This window comes from Sardina pilchardus, chromosome 22, assembly GCF_963854185.1.
Source record: "Sardina pilchardus chromosome 22, fSarPil1.1, whole genome shotgun sequence".
Taxonomy (NCBI): Eukaryota; Metazoa; Chordata; class Actinopteri; order Clupeiformes; family Clupeidae; genus Sardina; species Sardina pilchardus.
The window spans coordinates 22,673,445-22,693,137 of NC_085015.1; the positions used below are offsets into that span (position 1 = coordinate 22,673,445).

The following is a 19,693-nucleotide window of genomic DNA, read 5'->3' on the forward strand; positions in this document are numbered from 1 at the left end:
TGTCCCCTGAAACTGTTTCACAATTGGATGACATTGCAGGCTGCTTTATTTCGCAGGACTATAACTTAAGACTATAAAAATAGACTGATGAATTTATGAAGAAAGCTCTTTCTGATGATGATGGTAAGACAACTATCAATCCCATAATGCTCCAGGTATAGGCACTAGATCTATAGCTCAAATATAGTTTTTCTTTTCTCTCTTGACTCTCAAGATTTTCAATCTTAACTATTGAAAAGCCAACCAGCTACTGAAACACTGGAATGGTATTAGAGAAGGGGCCTTTATTTGAGACTGAATCAAATTGGCCTAGATCCTGTCATGAGTTATTTACATTCAACATTAAGTGGTAAGAATACCAGGACAGTTATTTTACACGAGTCTGTAGCCTAACAGGTGTGCCATACCTTTACCAGAGCAGTTTTAGTCCTTCAGTCTGTCTGACTGCAGGCTGTGAAATAATTGCCAATGTAACTGCTGTCTTTCTTTCAAAATACAAAGATAAGCGACTAATGTGAGACGTTCTCAGCAGCATTTATTTAATTAACAACATACTAGCCTATCAACTGCAATTCCTCTTGGCTGGCACATTTTACACGTCAACTGTCTAGGGATGGTGTGACGTCCATACTACAACCAATCCGAAATCCCCTTATGGGCCAGCGAACACAAGGCGGTAATCTGTTCTATGTCAAAGTCGCTGTCCTTTCAGAACCACAACGCCCGGTCAACGATGTTTTAGTGCTGCCGAAGAGTGGTCTTGGACAACGACGATAAAACCCTTTTCCTGCTCATTTTGGACCGATTAACGAGTTTCTATACGTGATCCATTCCGGCAGTAGCCTATTACAGAAAATTAAACTCTTAATTTTTGAAGTTACCACAATGATACTGAGAAGACTTTAAAACCTGTTGCCGTTCAATCAAAGGATTCAGAGAAGTGACTTGCTGACAATCTTGAAATCTCCTTTTCCATGATGAATAGCTTACAGTTAGGATTAGTATGTCTTTACGCGTTGGCTTTTGGAAAGCTTGCTCATGGGCAAGCGGAGAAAGGTGAACGTTTCCTGTGTACCGCTATACCCATCGGGGCTGATAGTTGCGCGGTTCCACAGGAGCCGTTGCAGACATCCTCGGCACAAGAAGAGGAGCTGCGGAACACCGTAATGCAGCTCCGCGAAACTATAGTTCAGCAGAAAGAAGTCATCGTCAACCACATGGGCACCATTAAGGAGTTGACATCTAAACTAACTCTATGCGAGTCCGCTTCCGCTGACTCCGGTTCATGGAGGAAAATCAAGCAGGACACGATGGACGATGTCCCCAGGGATCCTAATGACACCGTTTACACTTTGGGAAAGACCATGCAAACTCTCAAAGACCGCCTTGAGAATTTAGAGGTAGGATATGCTTCTCATGTTGGTATACAATTGCCAAACAGCATAGAGTAAACGTCATTTCTTAGCTTAATCTTTATGCAGACAAAACCAACACCTGTCAAGGGAATGTTCGTGTAGACCTGTTTATTTTAGGTGTTTAGTGTAGGCGTTGGAGATTTGTGGGGATCATCCCACTAAGGCTATCTATATCCATTCCTTGACCTCCCTGGCATAGCCTATAGACCTTCCAATAGGAAGTTTTCAATACACATGGGAAAAGGTCAACATGTAAATAACATTGACTGTATATAGAACTTGAAGTTCTGTATTTACAGCAGTCAGTGGTAAATAAATGAGTTAAGTAGCCTAGCCTAAACCATGAGTAATGTGATTTAGGCTACTTGATTCCAATTCTCTGACCAGACTGTAGCCTTCAAACGACCTCATATAAGTCTCCAACATGTGCATCAGTGTAAGACTGTAGCCCACTGTTGGAAATGACTCATGAAACATTGCTCTTTTTATTACCACCCCAGTTAAGTGACCTTGTCACCCAAACAGTCCAATAAAGACAAAAGGCAGTCTTAACAGCAACAATAGAGGAGGATTACACCCAAACATTGCCTAAATAATGAATGAATAAATGAATGACCTTGCTACTGTTTGTGTCCTTCCCAAAGCAACAGCAGATGAGAGCCAATGTGTCCGGGGCCTCCTTCCCCAACGAGCTGCGTGACCTGCTGCAGAGTCGCCTAGGCGACCTGGAGAGTCAGCTTCTGAAGAAAGTGAACGAGCTGGAAGAGGAGAAGTCGCAGCTGTACAACGAGACGGCGGCCCACCGGCAGCAGACGGAGAACACCCTGAGCGCTCTGATGAACCGGATCAAAGAGCTGGAGAAAGGTAGCCATGGCGCCCCTGCTGCCAGCCACGCTGCCCTTTAATTACAGTGTTCAGTCATTTCCTCAACACAGCAGCCATTTCACTTCTCACGCCGTCCACCCACATACCCACCCTCCAAGCCCATATTGACCCACTCAGTCTCTCTCTTCCTCTCTCTCTCTCTCTCTCTCTCTCTCTCTCTCTCTCTCTCTCTCTCTCCCTCTCTCTACACATAGAGAGCCAAATGTAGAAGGTATTCTATATCACTCACACACACTCTCTCTCTATCTCTCTCACACACACACACACTCACCCACCCACACACACACACCTGTGCACACATCTGTACAATTACCCATTTAATCATTCTAATACCCACCTTTACACATACTAACTCGCTCTTTCTTTTACACGTTTGTCCATTGTCATATTCATTCACTCTCACTCTGACTCATTTTCACATTGTTCACTCACTCCCTCATCCGTTCACACCTCCCCCCTCTCTCCATCTTCACTCTTCCGCCCTTTGACCCCATGGCTTTATTCATTCACTCCTTTTCAAATAGCCGTGTCTGTTGTTCCTGAGGTGTGATAACAACAATTCTCACCCGTTCCACTTCAGGAAACAACGGCTTCCGGACCCCCGAGAATTTCAAGCTGTCCCTCCCCCTGCGTACTAACTACCTGTTCGGCCGTGTGAAGAAGAGCCTACCTGAGATGTACGCCTTCACCGTCTGCATGTGGCTCAAGTCCAGCTCCGCACCTGGTATTGGAACCCCTTTCTCCTACGGGGTACCAGGACAGGCCAACGAGATCGTCCTCATCGAGTGGGGCAACAACCCTATCGAACTCCTCATCAATGATAAGGTATGTCTCTGCATGCATCAGGGTTCAGGCACAGTGCCGGAATTCAGTCATGGCTTGGGCGTTTAAGATTTGTAAATAGGCAATATGCCTTTAGGGCTATGATATCTTCAAAAACGTGTCTAATAACGTCAGACACAAACATTTTCTCTGCTTTAAGCCCTGAGAGAGAACTGAGACTTACCTGTGGCTCTGTGATGATTCACGATTTCTGCTTTTTGGAATTCAGTTATGCATCATAGTTTGTCCTATTTTCCGAGGAGCATCTCCCAAAATGCTAAGGCTAATCCTCCTGCTGAGTGTTTCTGACAACCACACAGAGCAGGAGTCAGCTATGCTCTCTAATCATGTCCTCACACCCTCATGTCAAAGCTTGTTTAACTGATTTCAAACAAACACATTTGCCAAATGTTTGCTCCTTTCACAAAAAAGAAACCCCCCTCATAAATAATAGGCAAATTAATTATATTCAATTACAAGTTCACTTGTTTTTGATACATTTAGTTGAAGAACATTTTTATAACACATACACATAGCAACAACATATAGTCTACAGTCTAAAATAGAATAATGTCCTACAATAATATTGTCACAATCAACATAATATTGTTGTCTAACACATGCTTTTAGACCAACAAAGTTATCTAAAGGAGAACAATACTTTACAATAACAGTGTTAGAAATAACCCAATTGTTGCTTTATATTTTTGCCTGGCAGTGATCTGTGTGAGATGTATGACAGTGGCGTAAGGACACCTGCCCGCGGTGATCCAGCCCATTGTATTTGTGTAACGGCTCTGATGGGAGGCCATTTAGACTGAGCCCCTGGGTTTCTTCTCTGCAAACTCAATATCAATCATGCCTCGCCAAGACCCAAACTCAGGCAGGAAATGAACTTACTCGCCGGGACACTGAACCATATTAAACCAGTATGGCAACAATCAATACAAACTGCCTCACGTAAACACTTCCAGTCGAGTGTTTACCACAGGGTACTCATAGAGTAGGTAGCAGTGATATCACAGATCCTTGATTACTGCTCAGCTTCAACCCTCTCTGGTAATATCCTTCTAATATCCTAATCCTAATATCCTTCTGTTGGGGATTTTCAGCTCTAATTATAAAATTCTTCTTCACATTCAACCATTTACTGATTACAGTAAACAGCCTTAAATCATCAAATATGTCTAACCTGTACAAAGTGTTGTTTGTCATGGAGACATGATACAAGTCTAATTCTGCCCAAAATCCTTATTACCAGCTCTGCCAGTTTATTACCAAAATTGTGCTGTAATTAAAGGTGCGCTACACAAAGTTATGTCATTTCTAAGCTAAAACATTTTTGTCACATACAGCAAACATCTCCTCACCATCCACTAGGTGATGTTCCCTGAATACACTGTTAAAAAAAAAAACAGTCTCTTTAGACAGCCCAGGCTTCAGAAACGGCAACAAAAATAGCCAGTTGCATCCTGGACCATGAAAGATAGTAAGCTTTTCCACCGACGAGATGCACGCTCAATAGAGTTTCAATTGCGAGGGAGGGAGTAGTGAGCTAGCTCTCTGTTTTGTCTGAACGTCAACAGAAGTGACGTTGCCCAACATCGCTCAGTGCACCTTTAAGCAACATGACACAAGTGAGAGTTTGATCGGGAAAGGCTGTCAGGCCCAAAATGAATAAGTCAGTCAACTGGATCTACCAGTTGTATGAACACTAACATGTCACACACTAAAATGATCGCACACAAGCATTGACACAAAAATGATCACAAAGCATGTAAACTGTTTCATTTGAAAAAAAAAAAGTAATGTAAAAAATGTGAACGAAAGTGAAGTGGAAGATTCCATTCAAAGGCACATCACATGATATAGTCTCTGGTGTCTTCTCTCTTTTGGACCATAGGATAGCGCTACATCAGTGTCACAGCTGATGTCACTTCCTAGAGATCAAAGTAAGAGGAAACTGTTCACTGTCAGAATCCTTTGGGGAAAGCGGCTTAGCGGAATCACAGATATCACACTGACCTTTCCTGTCGCACAAACACAGCACTCATTGTGCAGAGGGTTTTGGATGACTGTGACAGTATATGGGTGTGAAAATGTGTATTACCCAACTGGAGGATGTTCAAATGTCATGTTACGGTCGAGGTTACAAGTTTGTACACACACAGTTGTAGTAGTGGTTTTCAAAATGCTCTTGAACTGCACCAGCCTTGAACAAAATTAAAGTTGAAGTATGTTGTTTGCTCAATACATTAATGTTGCAGAATTTCATCAAGTGAGAACATTTCAAATAATATATTAAAGGGAATAGAGAAAAAACTGCACAGAACAAGGGTGTCTGTCCAGTGTATTTGTTCACAAAAATCACAAAATATGAAGCTACAGCTCTGGAAATGAAGATGAAAAAGAAACGACTGCACATTTTTCTGATCTCATCCTTCGGTTGCTGAGTTGACGGTCATATATAAATTTGTCACTCAGCAACTGTAGGATGACATCAGACAAATGTGCAGTCGTTTCTTCATGTTCATGTTCATCATCTTCATTTCCAGAGCTGTATATGTTCTACTACTTGTTTTTGTAGCCATGAAAAGATAGTCATATGCTATCAAATCCCTATCATACCCTGAGGTGGAAAAATCCGGTTTCAGTGGGTAAAAGTCCTATCATGTACAGTATTTGGTTCTACCTGTGCACTTAGCACAGGTGATCTCATCAATTAGCTGCTCTACCTAGCTGACGAGCTGAGCTAATCAGAATCAGCTGGTTTAAATGAATGGTTGGCACAGATATGTGGAAGGATTTTTACTCACTGAAGCTGGATTTTTCCACCTCTGATCATACCCACAATGATACAGTGGATCTTAAATTCTGTCCAGGGTCCTCTCCTCACATGCGCCTCTCAGTCCTTCTCATGTCGTGTTGTGTTGACTCCAGGTGGCCCGGCTGCCGTTGACGGTGAATGACGGGAGGTGGCACCACATCTGCATCACCTGGACCACCAGAGACGGCCTGTGGGAGGCCTACCAGGACGGGCAGAGAATGGGCACCGGGGAGAACCTGGCCCCCTGGCACCCCATCAAGCCAGACGGAGTCATCATCCTGGGCCAGGAACAGGTGAGAGCATCAACAGATGAGTTCAGATGCAAAAGCCCTCTAAATCTGTCTGACCACTTTTTAGAGAGAGAAAAGAAGCTTTGTTTTGATCATAATCCATGATTATAATCCAAAAAAAACCCCATAATCCTATGATGTTTGCCTACAAATCGATAGTTTATGACCATGAAGAGAGTGATATTTAGCGGGTATTGGAGCAAAATGATTTGATTAAGGTATACAGTACCGGTATGTGTGGAGAGCATTCACTCGCCATCGTTATCTCATTTGTGACAGAGGTGGCATTTAGAGGATTTTGCAATCTGAACTCCTCCCGTTCTCATGTCAAGGTGTCTAGTGCTCTGTGAGTGTGGAAGACCTCTGGAAGTCTATGAATGAGGCATGGGTCAGCTGTGAGGCTGAAGCTGTCCTTGAGCACAACGCAGTGTTCTTCACTTGAGTTGTCAAGTGGAGCAGCGTTGCAGGGCATAAAGAATGTGGTCTCTGAAAAGACGAGAATACAAAAGAAAAACACATTTTCTGTCCAAATGTTGTGCTCGTTGGTGTTGTTGAGGTGTTGTTGGCAAGGCAGGATGTGATTCAGTAGCCTACTGATACTGTACATGCGCTAGATTGTAATTGTGCACTGTAATGGGCTTTACTGTAGTGATCTTTACTTAAGGCCACTCAGTGGGTGGCGCTGATAACAAACAAGTCGTCACGTGTTGATAGTTCCGGTTGTCAGCGGGATGCCCAGCAGATTGAGACGCTCATCACCTTTGGTGGATCAGACAGCATAGAGTTGATTAGCAGCACCCAGCGTATTCTCCAGAGTGTCAAAGATTAAAAGTAGCCTGTTGTTGTTGTCTTAACGAGGCCTGTCGTTTATGGCCTCAACAGGACATCGTGGGCGGCCGCTTCGACGCCACCCAGGCCTTCGTGGGCGAGCTGAGTCACTTCAACATCTGGGACCGTGTCCTGCGGCCCCAGGACGTGCTGGGCATTGCCAACTGCACCAGCTACATGCCGGGCAACATGGTGGCATGGGCCGACAGCGACGTGGAGGTGTTCGGCGGAGCCACCAAATCCCCCGCCGAGCTGTGCGAGGACCGACTCTTCAGCTCCTAGAGGGCTAAGACACACACAGATATTACATTGGGTGACTCACCATCCAGACGACATCTATTGAATTATGAAGCAAATGTTTTTATGTTTCGATTGTTTAAATGTCTGATGGAGGCTTTGGTATAGGTCCTGAGGGGCTGGCCCAAACTTGTTTTCTTTTTTTTTTTGTAAATATTTTTTTTGTCATTTATATTTCATACATTTATTTATTTTAAGTTTAATTTCAACATCTGTGAATACCCAAAATGAGAACAACCCTTGCATAATGTTGCTATTTTAATGTCAACTAAAAATAGTTTAGGATCAGGCATCTCACACGCTGTGGTGGCTGTCGGCAGATTTGTCACGAAACGTGTTTGCTTGTCTCGTGGGTCAAAGGCTGGCTGACAGATTAAACAGGACAAGAATTAAAGTCAAGACGGGTTTGTCTGAGGCCAGTTACCCAGGGCTTAGTGCGAAAGCAGGGTGACAAATCAATTCAACTGGAATATGCCTGAGGCTAGTGTAAACACCAGTCCACCAGCACGTCCCTCTCCAGGAATTGTATTGTGCTATTAACATGTGAGGAGGAGAGAACGGAAAAATTGTGCACCTTTGTTTTTGTTACTGTTATCAAAGCTGAACTGTTGGATGTACCCGTTTTGAATAACATTAAGATTAACATTAAGAGTGGACCGTTACGAGGCACTCTCTGATTAGGAACGTGACCCAGGGAACCTCTTTTGGCAGGAGTCACTAGGAGGACACAGGGGTGTGTGTTGCGTAGTTAAAAAGATTAACTTCCCAAACTTGTGCACTTGACAGAGTAAACTAGTGTGCTGCAGTGTTCCCAGGGCGTTACTTCATTTGCAATTCGGCCACAGCGGTGGTCGGTGGTGGTCATACCCAGAATCCTCTCAGAATGAAACCCATAACAAGCACCTGTGGTGGCTCACGGCTGATATAGCCTATTATTCAGGGCTGGTGGCATTGGGAAGAGTGGATCATCATACATAGTGAGCAGATGAATGTAAAATGATGAGTATATTGAAAAGGCAAGCCTGAGTTCATATCTACAGTGTGGTCTGAGTGACAGGGCTGCTCCTGTTCCCAAACATGGCAACTTACCACTACCTGTACTCATCTCTGTGCATACTGCTCTTTGTTTTGTACCTGGTTTGTATTTAGATTTACACTTGATTTGTGTTTCATTTCCTCTCAATTGTGTTCTGTGTTCTGTTTAGAGAGGCCAGTCATTTGTTCAAGCCCCATGTCAGTCTCATTTGTGTTATTTTATTGAAATGCCTTCTTTAAGTGCCAAGGGTACTATTCACACAGATGGAGCTGACACAAAATAGACAAGTGTGGACTTACCAGCCCAGCTAAACAAAATGGTAAAAATAGATTTATTATTGATTTATTTTGTACATTGAAGACTTGCTGTGTCTTTTACCCATCTTAGAATGTTTTTATCGTCTTGAAATGCTTTTGTGATTTGTGGCAAAAGTTGGTAAGTTTTACCACTCACCTTTGCATCCATATCTGCAGTTTGAATAACAAAAGAGTGTTATCTGAAAGGTCCAGTCTACCCATATCATGCCTTTGCCAATGGATGAAATTGTCAAATCAGATAATAAAATAAAACAATATCTTCATCTAAGTTGTTCTGTTTCCCTTTTTAATACCGTTATACTGTTACCACAGCTGTACAAAACCTCTATACTGTATATATATATTGTACTACTTCACAGATCTTGATTTCCATTTGTTTCATCTGACACTTGTTATATTACACATTATATTATTAATAATAATTATTATTATTACATATTACACACGCATTAAGTCCTGAGGCACAGTGATGCTGCTCCCCATGGCCTCTGATCTGTCCGGCGGAGGGGGGGGCATTCAGAAGCCCAGCGCAGGACAGGTGGTGTCCAGGGCATTAGCCGTGATTAGGGGATGAGGGCAGCTCAGTGCCGCCCGAGGGCCCGACGTCACTCATCATCACGCCCGAGGACGAGGGCAGCTCTGCTAGCCGCGTGCCCGAGGGCTACGTCACACAGCCGAGGCCCGACGGTGTTCAAAAGAGCAACGCGTGTCTCCAGTCAGATGGCAACACCAGATCAAAGTTGCTCAGATCAAAAAGGAATATGGATGACCAAGGTGAGGGGCACTGCACACACTGCATGGTGATATTGGGGTTTTGACGGAATATAAATAGCACACTGCCTGAAAACACAAAACATTGAGAAGTACACCAAATGTATAAATGCTGATATTTCCCCAAATATATTATATTATGATATAATATTATAGTATTAGTTTATCACCATGACTAGACAGAGAATGTCTCATAAAACATTGAAAGGATAGGCAGAATGAAAAGGTCACAGCTGATTGCCAGACATTTTTTAGTGTGCCATGGGAGCACCTTAGTGCAAGTGGAAAAATCTGTTTTGCTGAGTTTTGCGCAAATCAGGGCCAGTCTCATACTCCCTACTGAGTCCTGAAAGGACAGAGAGAGAGAGAGAGAGAGAGAGAGAGAGAGACAGAGATTGCAAGAGCGGGAGCGAGATGTTTCAAGAGCGAGAATGCAGCTAAATAGTGGCAAAACCAGAAATGAGAAACACTACCACACTGAGTACCTGTTAAGTGTAGTAACCTACTGGCTATTGTAATGGGTAATGCTAACTGAATGCTAAATAGACCATTTATACACATTTCTACACATTATACTTTGATGAAGAATTTGGATGGATCTGGTGGAACTTCTGCCAACAGTGGAGCTACTTCTCTGATAGCTAGGACAAAAGGGGGTATGCTTTTTCAGGGGGGTAACCCACTTGTGTCAGAGATAGAAAATTGTACACCATGGACAATAAATAAACCTATAAAGAGTAACATGTACAGAGCCGATACGAGCTCGTCCACAAGAGACCCAACCCCACAAAACCCAATAGAGACGAGACCTTCATGCTCCCGTGCTGTCATATCTAGCACAAACGCTACACTACTTCTCCATCAGCAGAGTGGATAGATTTATGTAAGGAAAGAACGATAACCAACCACTTGACCCTGAATAATAATCATCTTAATAAAATCATAATTGGTTTTGAATGAGCAGTGAGCACTATCCAAGTTTAAAGATCTGTAAAGTCACATGTTAAAGACTGCTGCTGCTGCATTTGTAATACTGCAAATAATACTGTGAATGGGGTCACAAAGGAAGTACATGGACATGGACACCAGCCCACTCCAGCCTCCAGCTCAAGGACGCCATGCCTGCTGTTGCCCAGCATCGGTCATCATCCATCCACTTCACCCCACAAACACATTTTTGCACCGTCTCTCCAGCCACCATTCATTCATCTCATCCTTTAGCACGCTCTCGGCAAATGTCATCTATCCTCCGAAAGGTCAAACAGGCTCGGGGAGGAAAAAAGCAACAACAAAAAGTAGACAAGTAAAAAATAAATAAATAAATAAAAACAGCTGAGGATAATTCACATATGAAAATCCTTTTGAGGGAACATTGACTCTTGAATAACTAATTAGCAAGACACTTTCTCCTCACCTCACGAGGACAGTCTCAATGGGCTTCTCTCTGCACAATGTCTGCTTTTCCGTGAAATATTCTCCCTCATAAAAGCCGACTGTGGGCTTTTCAAGGCCAGAGAACACAATTGCTCGCAGCTTCTTCCCGGTATGCTGTAGTACATCTGTACTAGCTGGTATATACCGACCAACATAAAGATAAGGCCTTGACATGTGATTCGCATAGACACATTAGCCATTTTCTTAGAAGTCTAACGTTCAATTAAAGGATAACGCAAAGTATAATAACATTGTATCATCTATCTGGCAGGAAGCCTTATACTGGTTTGAAGTCATTATCAATCTAAATGACTTCTGCCGCTGACATGTCATGTTGACAGTGACATGACTTTGAAACCTGTTCACCAGAGAGAGGGCCATTGAACAGACAATCATTGCGGGTTTAATAACTGAACAATTGGTGTTACACATTTAGAGGTATCCAAAAAGGCAGACTAAAACATGTTTAAAAAAAAAAAATAAAAAAAAACAAGTGTCCATCTGTGACAAGTTGTCAGATGCATGGCTCATAAGGATAATACTACTGTAAGTGATATGACGTTCTATCCAAACCATCTTTACAGCCATTAAGGGATTTATTTCATGGAAGTATAATTTTGGAACAGAGATTAGTTTTTAGGAAAAACCAATGTCTGGGCACTGAGCATTGAGGATTAAGGTTAACTTTCAAAACATGTCTTCTTACATCACGGTGCTCATTTCTCCTGAGTTAGTCTCATCTGAACCTTATGACGCAATATTAAACAGAAATGAGCCAACTTGGTCCTATACGGCGGAAACACATGGATAAAAAAACAAAAGCTCAAACGAATAATTGACTAATTTAGAGTAATTTGTGTAGTGAGTTGAAGCTGTGTAGAAGCTTAACTAATTAACTACAAACACACACAGACGTGCACACTTACACTCATAAGTAGGCTAGTAAGTGTATTTTTACCAAAAATACCATCAAGGCCATAGTTGATTAACTTGTGATTTGTTATGGATTAGACATCCTATGTTTGTCTGAAGAAGAGTGAGTTTTTAGAAAACCTTTGATTGGTTTGATCTAACATCATAGAAGGTTTTTCTAAATCTCTCATTTTCAGCAAACCATGTTCACCTTACAAAGATACTGACATAGACAATAAATGAAGGGCGGGAGAGACGAAAGTGTAGACGTGTTTATTTATTTTGGTTTGTTTGGTTGCTTGAATGTTCATCCTTGATGAAAATGGATGAGGAGGTGCTCAGAGCAGAATACTACTACATGGAATAACGCGTCCCTGGATGGCAGAGGAGAGGATGCTCTTCTTTTCTCTGTGAGGGTGGAGGAGATGAGATGGCCCCATCTGTGCTTTTCATCTCCAGGCACGTGTAGGTGGAGGCCTTTATTGGCACCTGAGAAGCACAACACAGACACGGCTGACATCTCCATTCTGATGTGCCATTAAAATGAGATATTCTGGATAATTTTTTTTGGCTCTTTTTTGTCAAGACACAGATGAGTATTTTGAACACATTACAATTTATCGATGCAGAATATTGATATACATAGTAAAGTCCCTTTTGTGTCTAAATTTGAGTCATAGCCAAGTATAGCCAGTTTAAAAATTTGAAATTCAGCATATCTCTCTTCTGTACATACAGTATATATTGTGGCTCAGATTAAACGAGAAACTATTGCTTCCCATTTACAAGTTGCTACAGGCTCACAGAATGCAGGGGTGTAATTTGATTGACTGTTGGCCATCGGTGTAATTTGATAGGCCGCTCATATATCGACCTTCAGGCAGAATCCCATACTCTACAGTGAAGCCATGATATGTTCTCCTCTGTACTGAATCCAGTTCTCCATACTGTATGCTTGTCATTTGTGCACAACAGGCTACATTTCTCACCAGAAATAAACTGAATTATTATTTTAGGGGCTCAAAACATAATGAAATATTCCAAAATCCTCAAGATAAAAATCTCTACATGTACAGTATATGTCTATACAACTCTCTTTTCTCCAGCCAGGTTGCAATGCCATATCATGTCCACTTCTTAGATGAAGACTACCCCCTGCTGGTAATGACAAGTGCAACTAATACACTGTCAGCCATATAACTCTGGAAATGACTGTATTAACCATCTCAGTAAGTAATTATATATTTCATAACTTGCAGTCATTGGTACAGTGTGTGTATTGTACCTCTGATTTCTTGTTGAAGCCTCTCAGATGCTGTGGACAAACCACAGAGATGCTGATGAGGATGAGGATGGCCAGGATGACTACGGTACACGGCAGGATGAAGAGCAGGTGACTGGTAGCTGTCCCAAGCATGCAAAATAGAAATATTCACATAAATAGGATAAAATAGTCAACATGTTGACATTACCTTAAAATTACCATAGCTTACTTACGTGCTTTATAGTTAGCAGTAGCCTACATGCCAAATGAACTAATGATTATTTGTACACAAAATGTACTGTTATGTTCCATAATGGTGCCTAAATTATTACAGTAATCTGTGTACAACTCAAGACAAATACTTCCATCATTAACATATATGAGTAATAAAGTCATATAACTTTTATCCCATGGAGACACCTGGAATTAGGTCAACAGGTCAACGAGTCTATCTAATAATAGAGGTTTGGTGAACCACTGAAGTTACTCCATGTGAGGACGAAGAAGAAACAGAGAAGCAGGGGGCCGGTAAAACTCACGGCTGCTTTGGATATGGATGCTGTACGAGATGTGCAGCATGCTGACGTCATTCTGAGCGCTGATCTCCAAACAGTGGGTGCCCACAGAAGAGAAGGAGAGTTGGAGCGTGAGCTGGTCGTCGTAGAGCTCCATCATGCTGCACTCAGTCACATGGGAGGAGAGGCAGTCAGGCAGGATCCGCCAGCAAATCCATTTGGGAGGGCTGCCCACATGACAGGGGACAGAACAAAGCGTTACAGTCGGAATCCACCGTCTCGAAATATGCAGGTCAGAGACACCACGGCACAGAACAAAACAGCACTGTGCTTCACTTATGAAAGCACTTTTTTAAATGATTTATTTACAATGATTTTACAACCAACTAATTCTGGTGTGTGACGTTGTGAAACAGGCTCAATTGAAAAAAAAAAAAAAAAAGCTTTTTTTTTTTTTTTTTTACAAAACTTCCAGAACAGGCCTTCCTGAACAAAACAGCACTGTGCTTCACTTATGAAAGCACTTTTATTATTATTATTATTATTATTAATTATTTACAATGATTTTACAACCAACTAATTCTGGTGTGTGAAGTTGTGAAACAGGCTTAATTGAAAAAAAAAAGAATTTTAACAAACCTTCCACCAACAAGTAGAGTCAGACTGATGTTTTGGTCCACACTATAACTTGCTGGTCCATTCAACTTAATGCTTCTAATGGCATCTGCATGAAGAAGCAACGCATTTCACTACTGGTTAGTAAGTGGTATTTCATGCTCCTTAATCACACTGAAAAAAGCAATAATTCAAATGAAAAAGAATGTATGGTATGGTCAAAATGAGACAAAAAGGTCTATAACCTACAGTAGACTTACCCAGGACCTGTATATCTTTAGTGAACTTGCTACTAACTCTTGAGTGTTTGCCACTTGCCCCAACTCTCAACTTGAGAGTGTAGTTTCCCGGTACTGTGTAACTGCAGTGCAGAAGCGGATCTCGCCCAGTGACAGATTCCCTGTGATGGATGTTTTTAAAACACATAGGCCTACATCAGAATGGGTGAACACAGCGGCGATACACCATATACTCACATCTGGGAAAAGCTCTTACCCATTGCCCAGATCCCAGCTGTATGTGAGCCTGGCAGCATCAGGAGTGTGCCAGGGTGTCGTGTACTCAAAGAGCACATCGGTCGGGATGTCAGTAGCTAATACACCATTTTTTCGCAGGAGAGTTGAATCACCCTCCATCTGGCGAATTATGAGTTTCCCGGTAATATCTGCCTCTGAGAGGACAGAAGAAACCAAAGTGGTGATTTGATATTTTGTATCAAATGTGAGAGAAGACTTATTTAAAGGAGTCCTACCTGAGGCATGGATCAACTGGTTGAGTTCATCTGCTGCTTCGAGAATGGGGGAAAAGACAATGAAGGAGACCACAAGGCAGCCCAAAATGTGTTGAAATCTGAGGAAGGAGAATCACAAAAACAACTTAACTATAATCAGTGGTAACCATTATGAGAGGCATAATGGAAGAAAATGTAACAACTTTAAAAAAATATTTGCCTTTAGCCTACTTACCGATACATAAGACCTTTTTGAGTTGCATCATAAAGCGCACTGAGGAACTTCTGGTGAAACACACAGAAGTTCAGACCGTACACCACACAGGTGATTTCATGGTTCATTTCTTCCTTCTGAGGGCTTGAAATTATTTCCACGAGTCTAGGACAACTGAACTCAATGGTAGTCTATGGAGCTCTCAGGTCATCATGTCAAACATAAATGTCCCATATCACTTAAGAAAGTTATACATGTGGGCTCAAGACTATTCTTTCATTATTCATGTTATATAAATAAACGTAACATAAATAAAACATAGGCTACTGTAAACAGATTTATGAAACTAAATTGTGTGTAAGAAAATGCAATGTGCACAAAGCATCGCAAGGTGGCGGTATTCCACCGTCTTGTATGTAGCTATGACAACATCATGGAGACAACAAACTCAGTTTTCAGCATGGCGTTGTCATCACCTCGTTAAAGATTTCAGAAACGTTAAACCAATCAACTTTACAAAGGAGAAGCATTCACTCTCAGGAATGGATTTGAAGAAGGCAATCATGGTACTGTTTAAATACGACAGTTTGGCTTTTAAACTGGGTAGCTGGCTACCAGTGACGTGCGGTCAGGGTAGGCAGGGTAGGCAGTGCCTACCCTGAGTAAATTTCATTTTAAAAAGAAGGACGACACATATTTTAAAAAAATATTATTAAAAGCTCACACTGAAGTCAGAAACAATACAATTAGAATGCAATTTCAATTCTAGAAAGTAAATGTACGTCTTATTTAAGGTCAAAAACTCAAACGTGAAGGCTTACGCAAACAGCGATTCACAACACTGAACTACGCAGCAAAGCAAACATGCCTGGTTACCGTGGGAACGCCCAAGCAAGCAGTCCCGAAGCTTGCTTGGATTCCAAAGGCCAGGGTAGGCTTGTAAGGTCTCTGCCTATCCTCACCATTCATTTCAATGCTGCGAATTTCGGAGATTGCGCATGCGTATTACATGATTCATGCGAAAGTTTATGAGCATCGATAAGCATGCTTATTCCCGCCAAGCGCTGCCTTTCGAACGCAGATAAGCCAATGGCAGTCCGGCCTCAACGGGACTCGGGACATCAGCTCGGACAACTCCACATAGGAAATAAACAGCAGGGAGGAGGCATACAATTACAAATTAATGGTGGATTTATGTAGTTTAGCTAATTAAAAACCCAGAAGAATAACCACGATCGGCCAAGTACACCGAGAGGCTAGAAAACGAGGTTATATTTCATCAACAGTAGCCTACAAGATCAAGATGTGTCACGTTTGCAGCTGGTCGGCGTGATAGCTACTAAAGAAGCCAACAAAGCAAGGTATTCATCATGTCACGGGCAGGAAAAAAGGTTTGGGTCTCAGTTAAAACGATTTACCAGTAGGTCTAGTGAGGGAAATTAGCTTTAGGCTATTTGTTTTTAAAATATGATGATAAGGACCCCAACGAATTTTCTCCCTTTCCTTCTCAAACTACGTTGAAACTGCATCTTTAACAGTCCAATTTTCAAAATTTCCCGGGAAGAAACCCCCGGACCCCCGTAGGTTGAAAAAAAAAAAAAAAAAAAAAAACAATTGCACACCTAGTGACGCCTCTGATTCTGTGAAATGACTAAGTAGGAGGAGTATTACCATGAAAATATAGTAATATTTGCGAGTGTACGGATCGTGAATGGCCACTGCCTACCCTGCCACAGACCCCACCGCACGCCACTGCTGGCTACTAACCTTAGCTGAGTTCGAGATTTCATCAAATGATGCGTGTCACCCTAGCTAAGATGACACAATCATTGTCAACAATTCATCATCTAAAATGGCTTTGTAGCCTTTTTCAGTTGTTGACCCTTGACTGAGGAACGTGATGTACGATGACTAAACAATAATTATGAAGATGAACAAAAAGATGAATAAATAGCCTACCGTTGACTTAATCGTTTATTTTTGCAGGAGCCTCGTCCCCTGAAGGCCAGAATCTTAATGTGGCGAGTTATCTTTTTGCCTTTATCTTTTCCCCTGAGTTATTTAACCACCAGCATGATTAATTAGTTTTCTGTCTTTCTGTCCATAAAGGGCGGATGCAACTTTCAAAGACACGGAAGACATCAACCAGGCCACTTCCACAGAAGATCTGGAAAGGTTAAGACCCCCTGCATGAAAGTTATCACTTAAGTCAGTGGTTCCCAACCTGGGGTCCGGGGACCCCAATTGGGGCCTCCAGAGATTGCAGGGGGTCCCCACAATGTTGCCTGGGCTGAGATTATGAGACCACCAAAATGATATTTGCGCACATTGTATAAAATTCCAATAACACACCCAGTTAGATAATCAAAACTGTATAATCCAAATTAAAACATATTTTTGTTCCACATGTAAATTCATGTAGCTTGAACTCTGAACTTGCGAAAGCAACCTTCAGGTCGGGTTAGGCTAGGGATGGGTAATTCATCCCCAGACCCTGATTGTTGAATAAAACAACAAACATCTTGTGTGTATGCGGATAGGAGTTTGGGTAGGAGGCCCTGGCTTGTCTTAGACACAGGGAAGGGGGCCTTCAGGGAAAAAAGGTTGGCAAACACTGACTTTAAGTTACCATGATCTGTTGAAAGTCATCCCTTCAAAGTCTTCCATTATACTGTCTCGTAGGGTTTTGAGTTCAGTGTTTCGAATCGACTCAACTGATCCAAAGCAAAGAGTCCTGCTGGAGCTTTATATGAATGCAGTATTGTTCAGCAGAAGAAAGAAGTTCAACAGGGAACAGACTTCTACTCTGCTGTCCATATTCAAAAGAGTACATGAAGCCAATACTGGTAGTGTGTCAGTTTCATATCTAGAAATGTTTGTCTTTCTCTACATGCATGCAAAGTGCATTGTTGGTGAAGTTCTAATGACCTTGCTATTCCAATGAGGTACATCCTACTTTTTTTTCCAGACACACCTCTCAATAATGCAGAACAGTGTTTCAACTACTGCAGCGAACTCTTGCTATGTCATTCTGTGCGGGTGCGTAGAATTTCTTTTCATAAATAACATTATTCAACCGTGTTTATCATTGTTAAACATGATACAGTTTTTGAATCACTGTACATTAGCATAAACGATACCCTGTTCAAATTTACCCGAAAGTCCCCACTAACCTCTGCGATAACTTGAAACCTCTCTTCCCATAGAGACCTCCTTTCAGCATCGGTCTCTACAACCTGAATCAGATGACAGATATCTTGAAGTACTTCACAAACACCTATATGAGACATTATACATTATATAAGTATATCTTCACCCCTCAGGTACTCTCTCCCCTCAGTTGTATTTTCATGACTTGACCCGTCATGTAGCCTTTGATATTCTAAGCCAAATCAGTTTCTCCATTGCAGATGTTTTTGGACCTTACTATAACCTATTCTGGAATGTCAGGAGACATAGATCCTGAAATTCTAAGCTCTTCAGGTATGATTACATTTAAATATACATTTCCTCTGTAGACCTACTCACCATAGCCTTGGAACGTCCAGGTTATAAGTATGACTCGGTTCCTTTGTCCATGTGTGTTTCTGAAGAGACTCAGGAGGGGGAGAATGGCACCACTGGTGAGAATATTGACAGAAATGAAAGTGCCACAGATGACAAGAAAACAACTGACATAAGCAACACACAGCCTGCTGATAATGAACAAAAAAACACAGAACTGGCCCTGGACAAAACAGGTGATTTACCCAGTGGTATATTGAATGCGCTTGATGCTACTTTTCCCCTTGATGCTACTTTCTGTTGTTGTTTGGCAGAAATTCACATGCTGTTGACATGTTGCTTTTAGCTCATTATTTTCAATTTGTTTGTTTTTTTACGCTTATGTTACTAATGTCTTTACTTTGTCATGGATGAGAATGATGGGGTTTAAAAGCGGAGGTAGTTTTAGCTGAGCTTGATGTTAAGCTTGTTGTCCCCGTTCAAGGTGCTGCTAAAAAGGTGGCGCTTCAGAGCCTGGTCCAGCAAGAGGTGAAGAGGGAGATGCAGCTTCTCAGTGGTCACCTGGAGCAGCGTCTGAAGGAGAGCACCGCCCAGCTCAACACCATCCTCAGCTCCATGGAGACGAGCGCCCCGCCCAAAAAGTGATACACCCTCTGCCGTCATGTTACTGATGTCTCTCTAGAGTCCGTCTATGTCTCCCTCAACTGAATTGAACTTATGGGTATATTTTAGTGTTGACCATACTGTATATTGTTACACTTTAAGACGTTGATGTTTAGTCTCAGCAACACACTTTTAAAATATGATGAATCATCACACAGAAACAGAGAAAGAGGTCTTTAAAGATTATTTTATATATTTGTTCACTCTAAAACCAGCTCTTATGTGATGAATGCAATTATTATATTTCGTGACCAAAGCATTAACTGCCGCTCTTTATAAAACAAAACAGTGACTCTATTGTGATTGTAAAACCGACTGATTTCTCGAATACAACTTGAATGACAAAGTCTTACT

At 41.9% G+C, this 19,693-nt stretch overlaps 3 protein-coding genes across 3 annotated transcripts; 2 read left to right on the plus strand and 1 right to left on the minus strand.

The window, feature by feature from the left end:
* The first annotated feature begins 977 nt into the window (after positions 1–977).
* Positions 978–7,383, plus strand: nptx2b (neuronal pentraxin IIb). Its single transcript, XM_062526925.1, has 5 exons — positions 978–1,400; positions 2,066–2,279; positions 2,881–3,125; positions 6,063–6,242; positions 7,122–7,383. The coding sequence occupies exons 1-5, from the start codon at positions 978–980 to the stop codon at positions 7,347–7,349; spliced, it is 1,290 nt and encodes a 429-aa protein (XP_062382909.1). The 3' UTR covers positions 7,350–7,383.
* A 4,794-nt stretch (positions 7,384–12,177) lies between these two features.
* Positions 12,178–15,300, minus strand: tmem130 (transmembrane protein 130). Its single transcript, XM_062525725.1, has 7 exons — positions 15,234–15,300; positions 14,724–14,898; positions 14,489–14,628; positions 14,253–14,337; positions 13,638–13,840; positions 13,120–13,238; positions 12,178–12,323 (listed from the first exon to the last, which is right to left on the minus strand). The coding sequence occupies exons 1-7, from the start codon at positions 15,298–15,300 to the stop codon at positions 12,189–12,191; spliced, it is 924 nt and encodes a 307-aa protein (XP_062381709.1). The 3' UTR covers positions 12,178–12,188.
* Positions 15,301–15,619: 319 nt separating this feature from the next.
* cfap119 (cilia and flagella associated protein 119) lies at positions 15,620–19,691 on the plus strand. The gene is made up of 9 exons (XM_062526187.1): positions 15,620–15,738; positions 17,159–17,193; positions 17,282–17,347; positions 17,855–18,018; positions 18,141–18,211; positions 18,379–18,495; positions 18,583–18,655; positions 18,766–18,912; positions 19,161–19,691. Exons 1-9 carry the CDS (start codon positions 15,715–15,717, stop codon positions 19,319–19,321), a joined length of 858 nt encoding a protein of 285 aa, XP_062382171.1. The 5' UTR covers positions 15,620–15,714; the 3' UTR covers positions 19,322–19,691.
* The last annotated feature ends 2 nt before the right edge of the window (positions 19,692–19,693 follow it).

Excerpts from the sequence above, each read along its gene's own strand:
- cfap119 (XM_062526187.1), top strand. The coding sequence starts at position 15,715 with ATGGATTTGAAGAAGGCAATCATG. Across the intron at positions 18,019-18,140 it reads AGTACATGAAGCCAATACTG|ACACACCTCTCAATAATGCA; the intron begins GTAGTGTGTCAG and ends TTTTTTTTCCAG. Across the intron at positions 18,656-18,765 it reads TGAAATTCTAAGCTCTTCAG|AGACTCAGGAGGGGGAGAAT; the intron begins GTATGATTACAT and ends GTGTTTCTGAAG.
- tmem130 (XM_062525725.1), bottom strand. The coding sequence starts at position 15,300 with ATGAACCATGAAATCACCTGTGTGGTGTACGGTCTGAACTTCTGTGTG. Across the intron at positions 13,841-14,252 it reads ACTCTACTTGTTGGTGGAAG|CCCTCCCAAATGGATTTGCT; the intron begins GTTTGTTAAAAT and ends TCATGTGGGCAG. Across the intron at positions 13,239-13,637 it reads CATCCATATCCAAAGCAGCC|CTACCAGTCACCTGCTCTTC; the intron begins GTGAGTTTTACC and ends TGCTTGGGACAG.
- nptx2b (XM_062526925.1), top strand. The coding sequence starts at position 978 with ATGAATAGCTTACAGTTAGGATTAGTATGTCTTTACGCGTTGGCTTTT. Across the intron at positions 2,280-2,880 it reads GATCAAAGAGCTGGAGAAAG|GAAACAACGGCTTCCGGACC; the intron begins GTAGCCATGGCG and ends GTTCCACTTCAG. Across the intron at positions 6,243-7,121 it reads TCATCCTGGGCCAGGAACAG|GACATCGTGGGCGGCCGCTT; the intron begins GTGAGAGCATCA and ends TGGCCTCAACAG.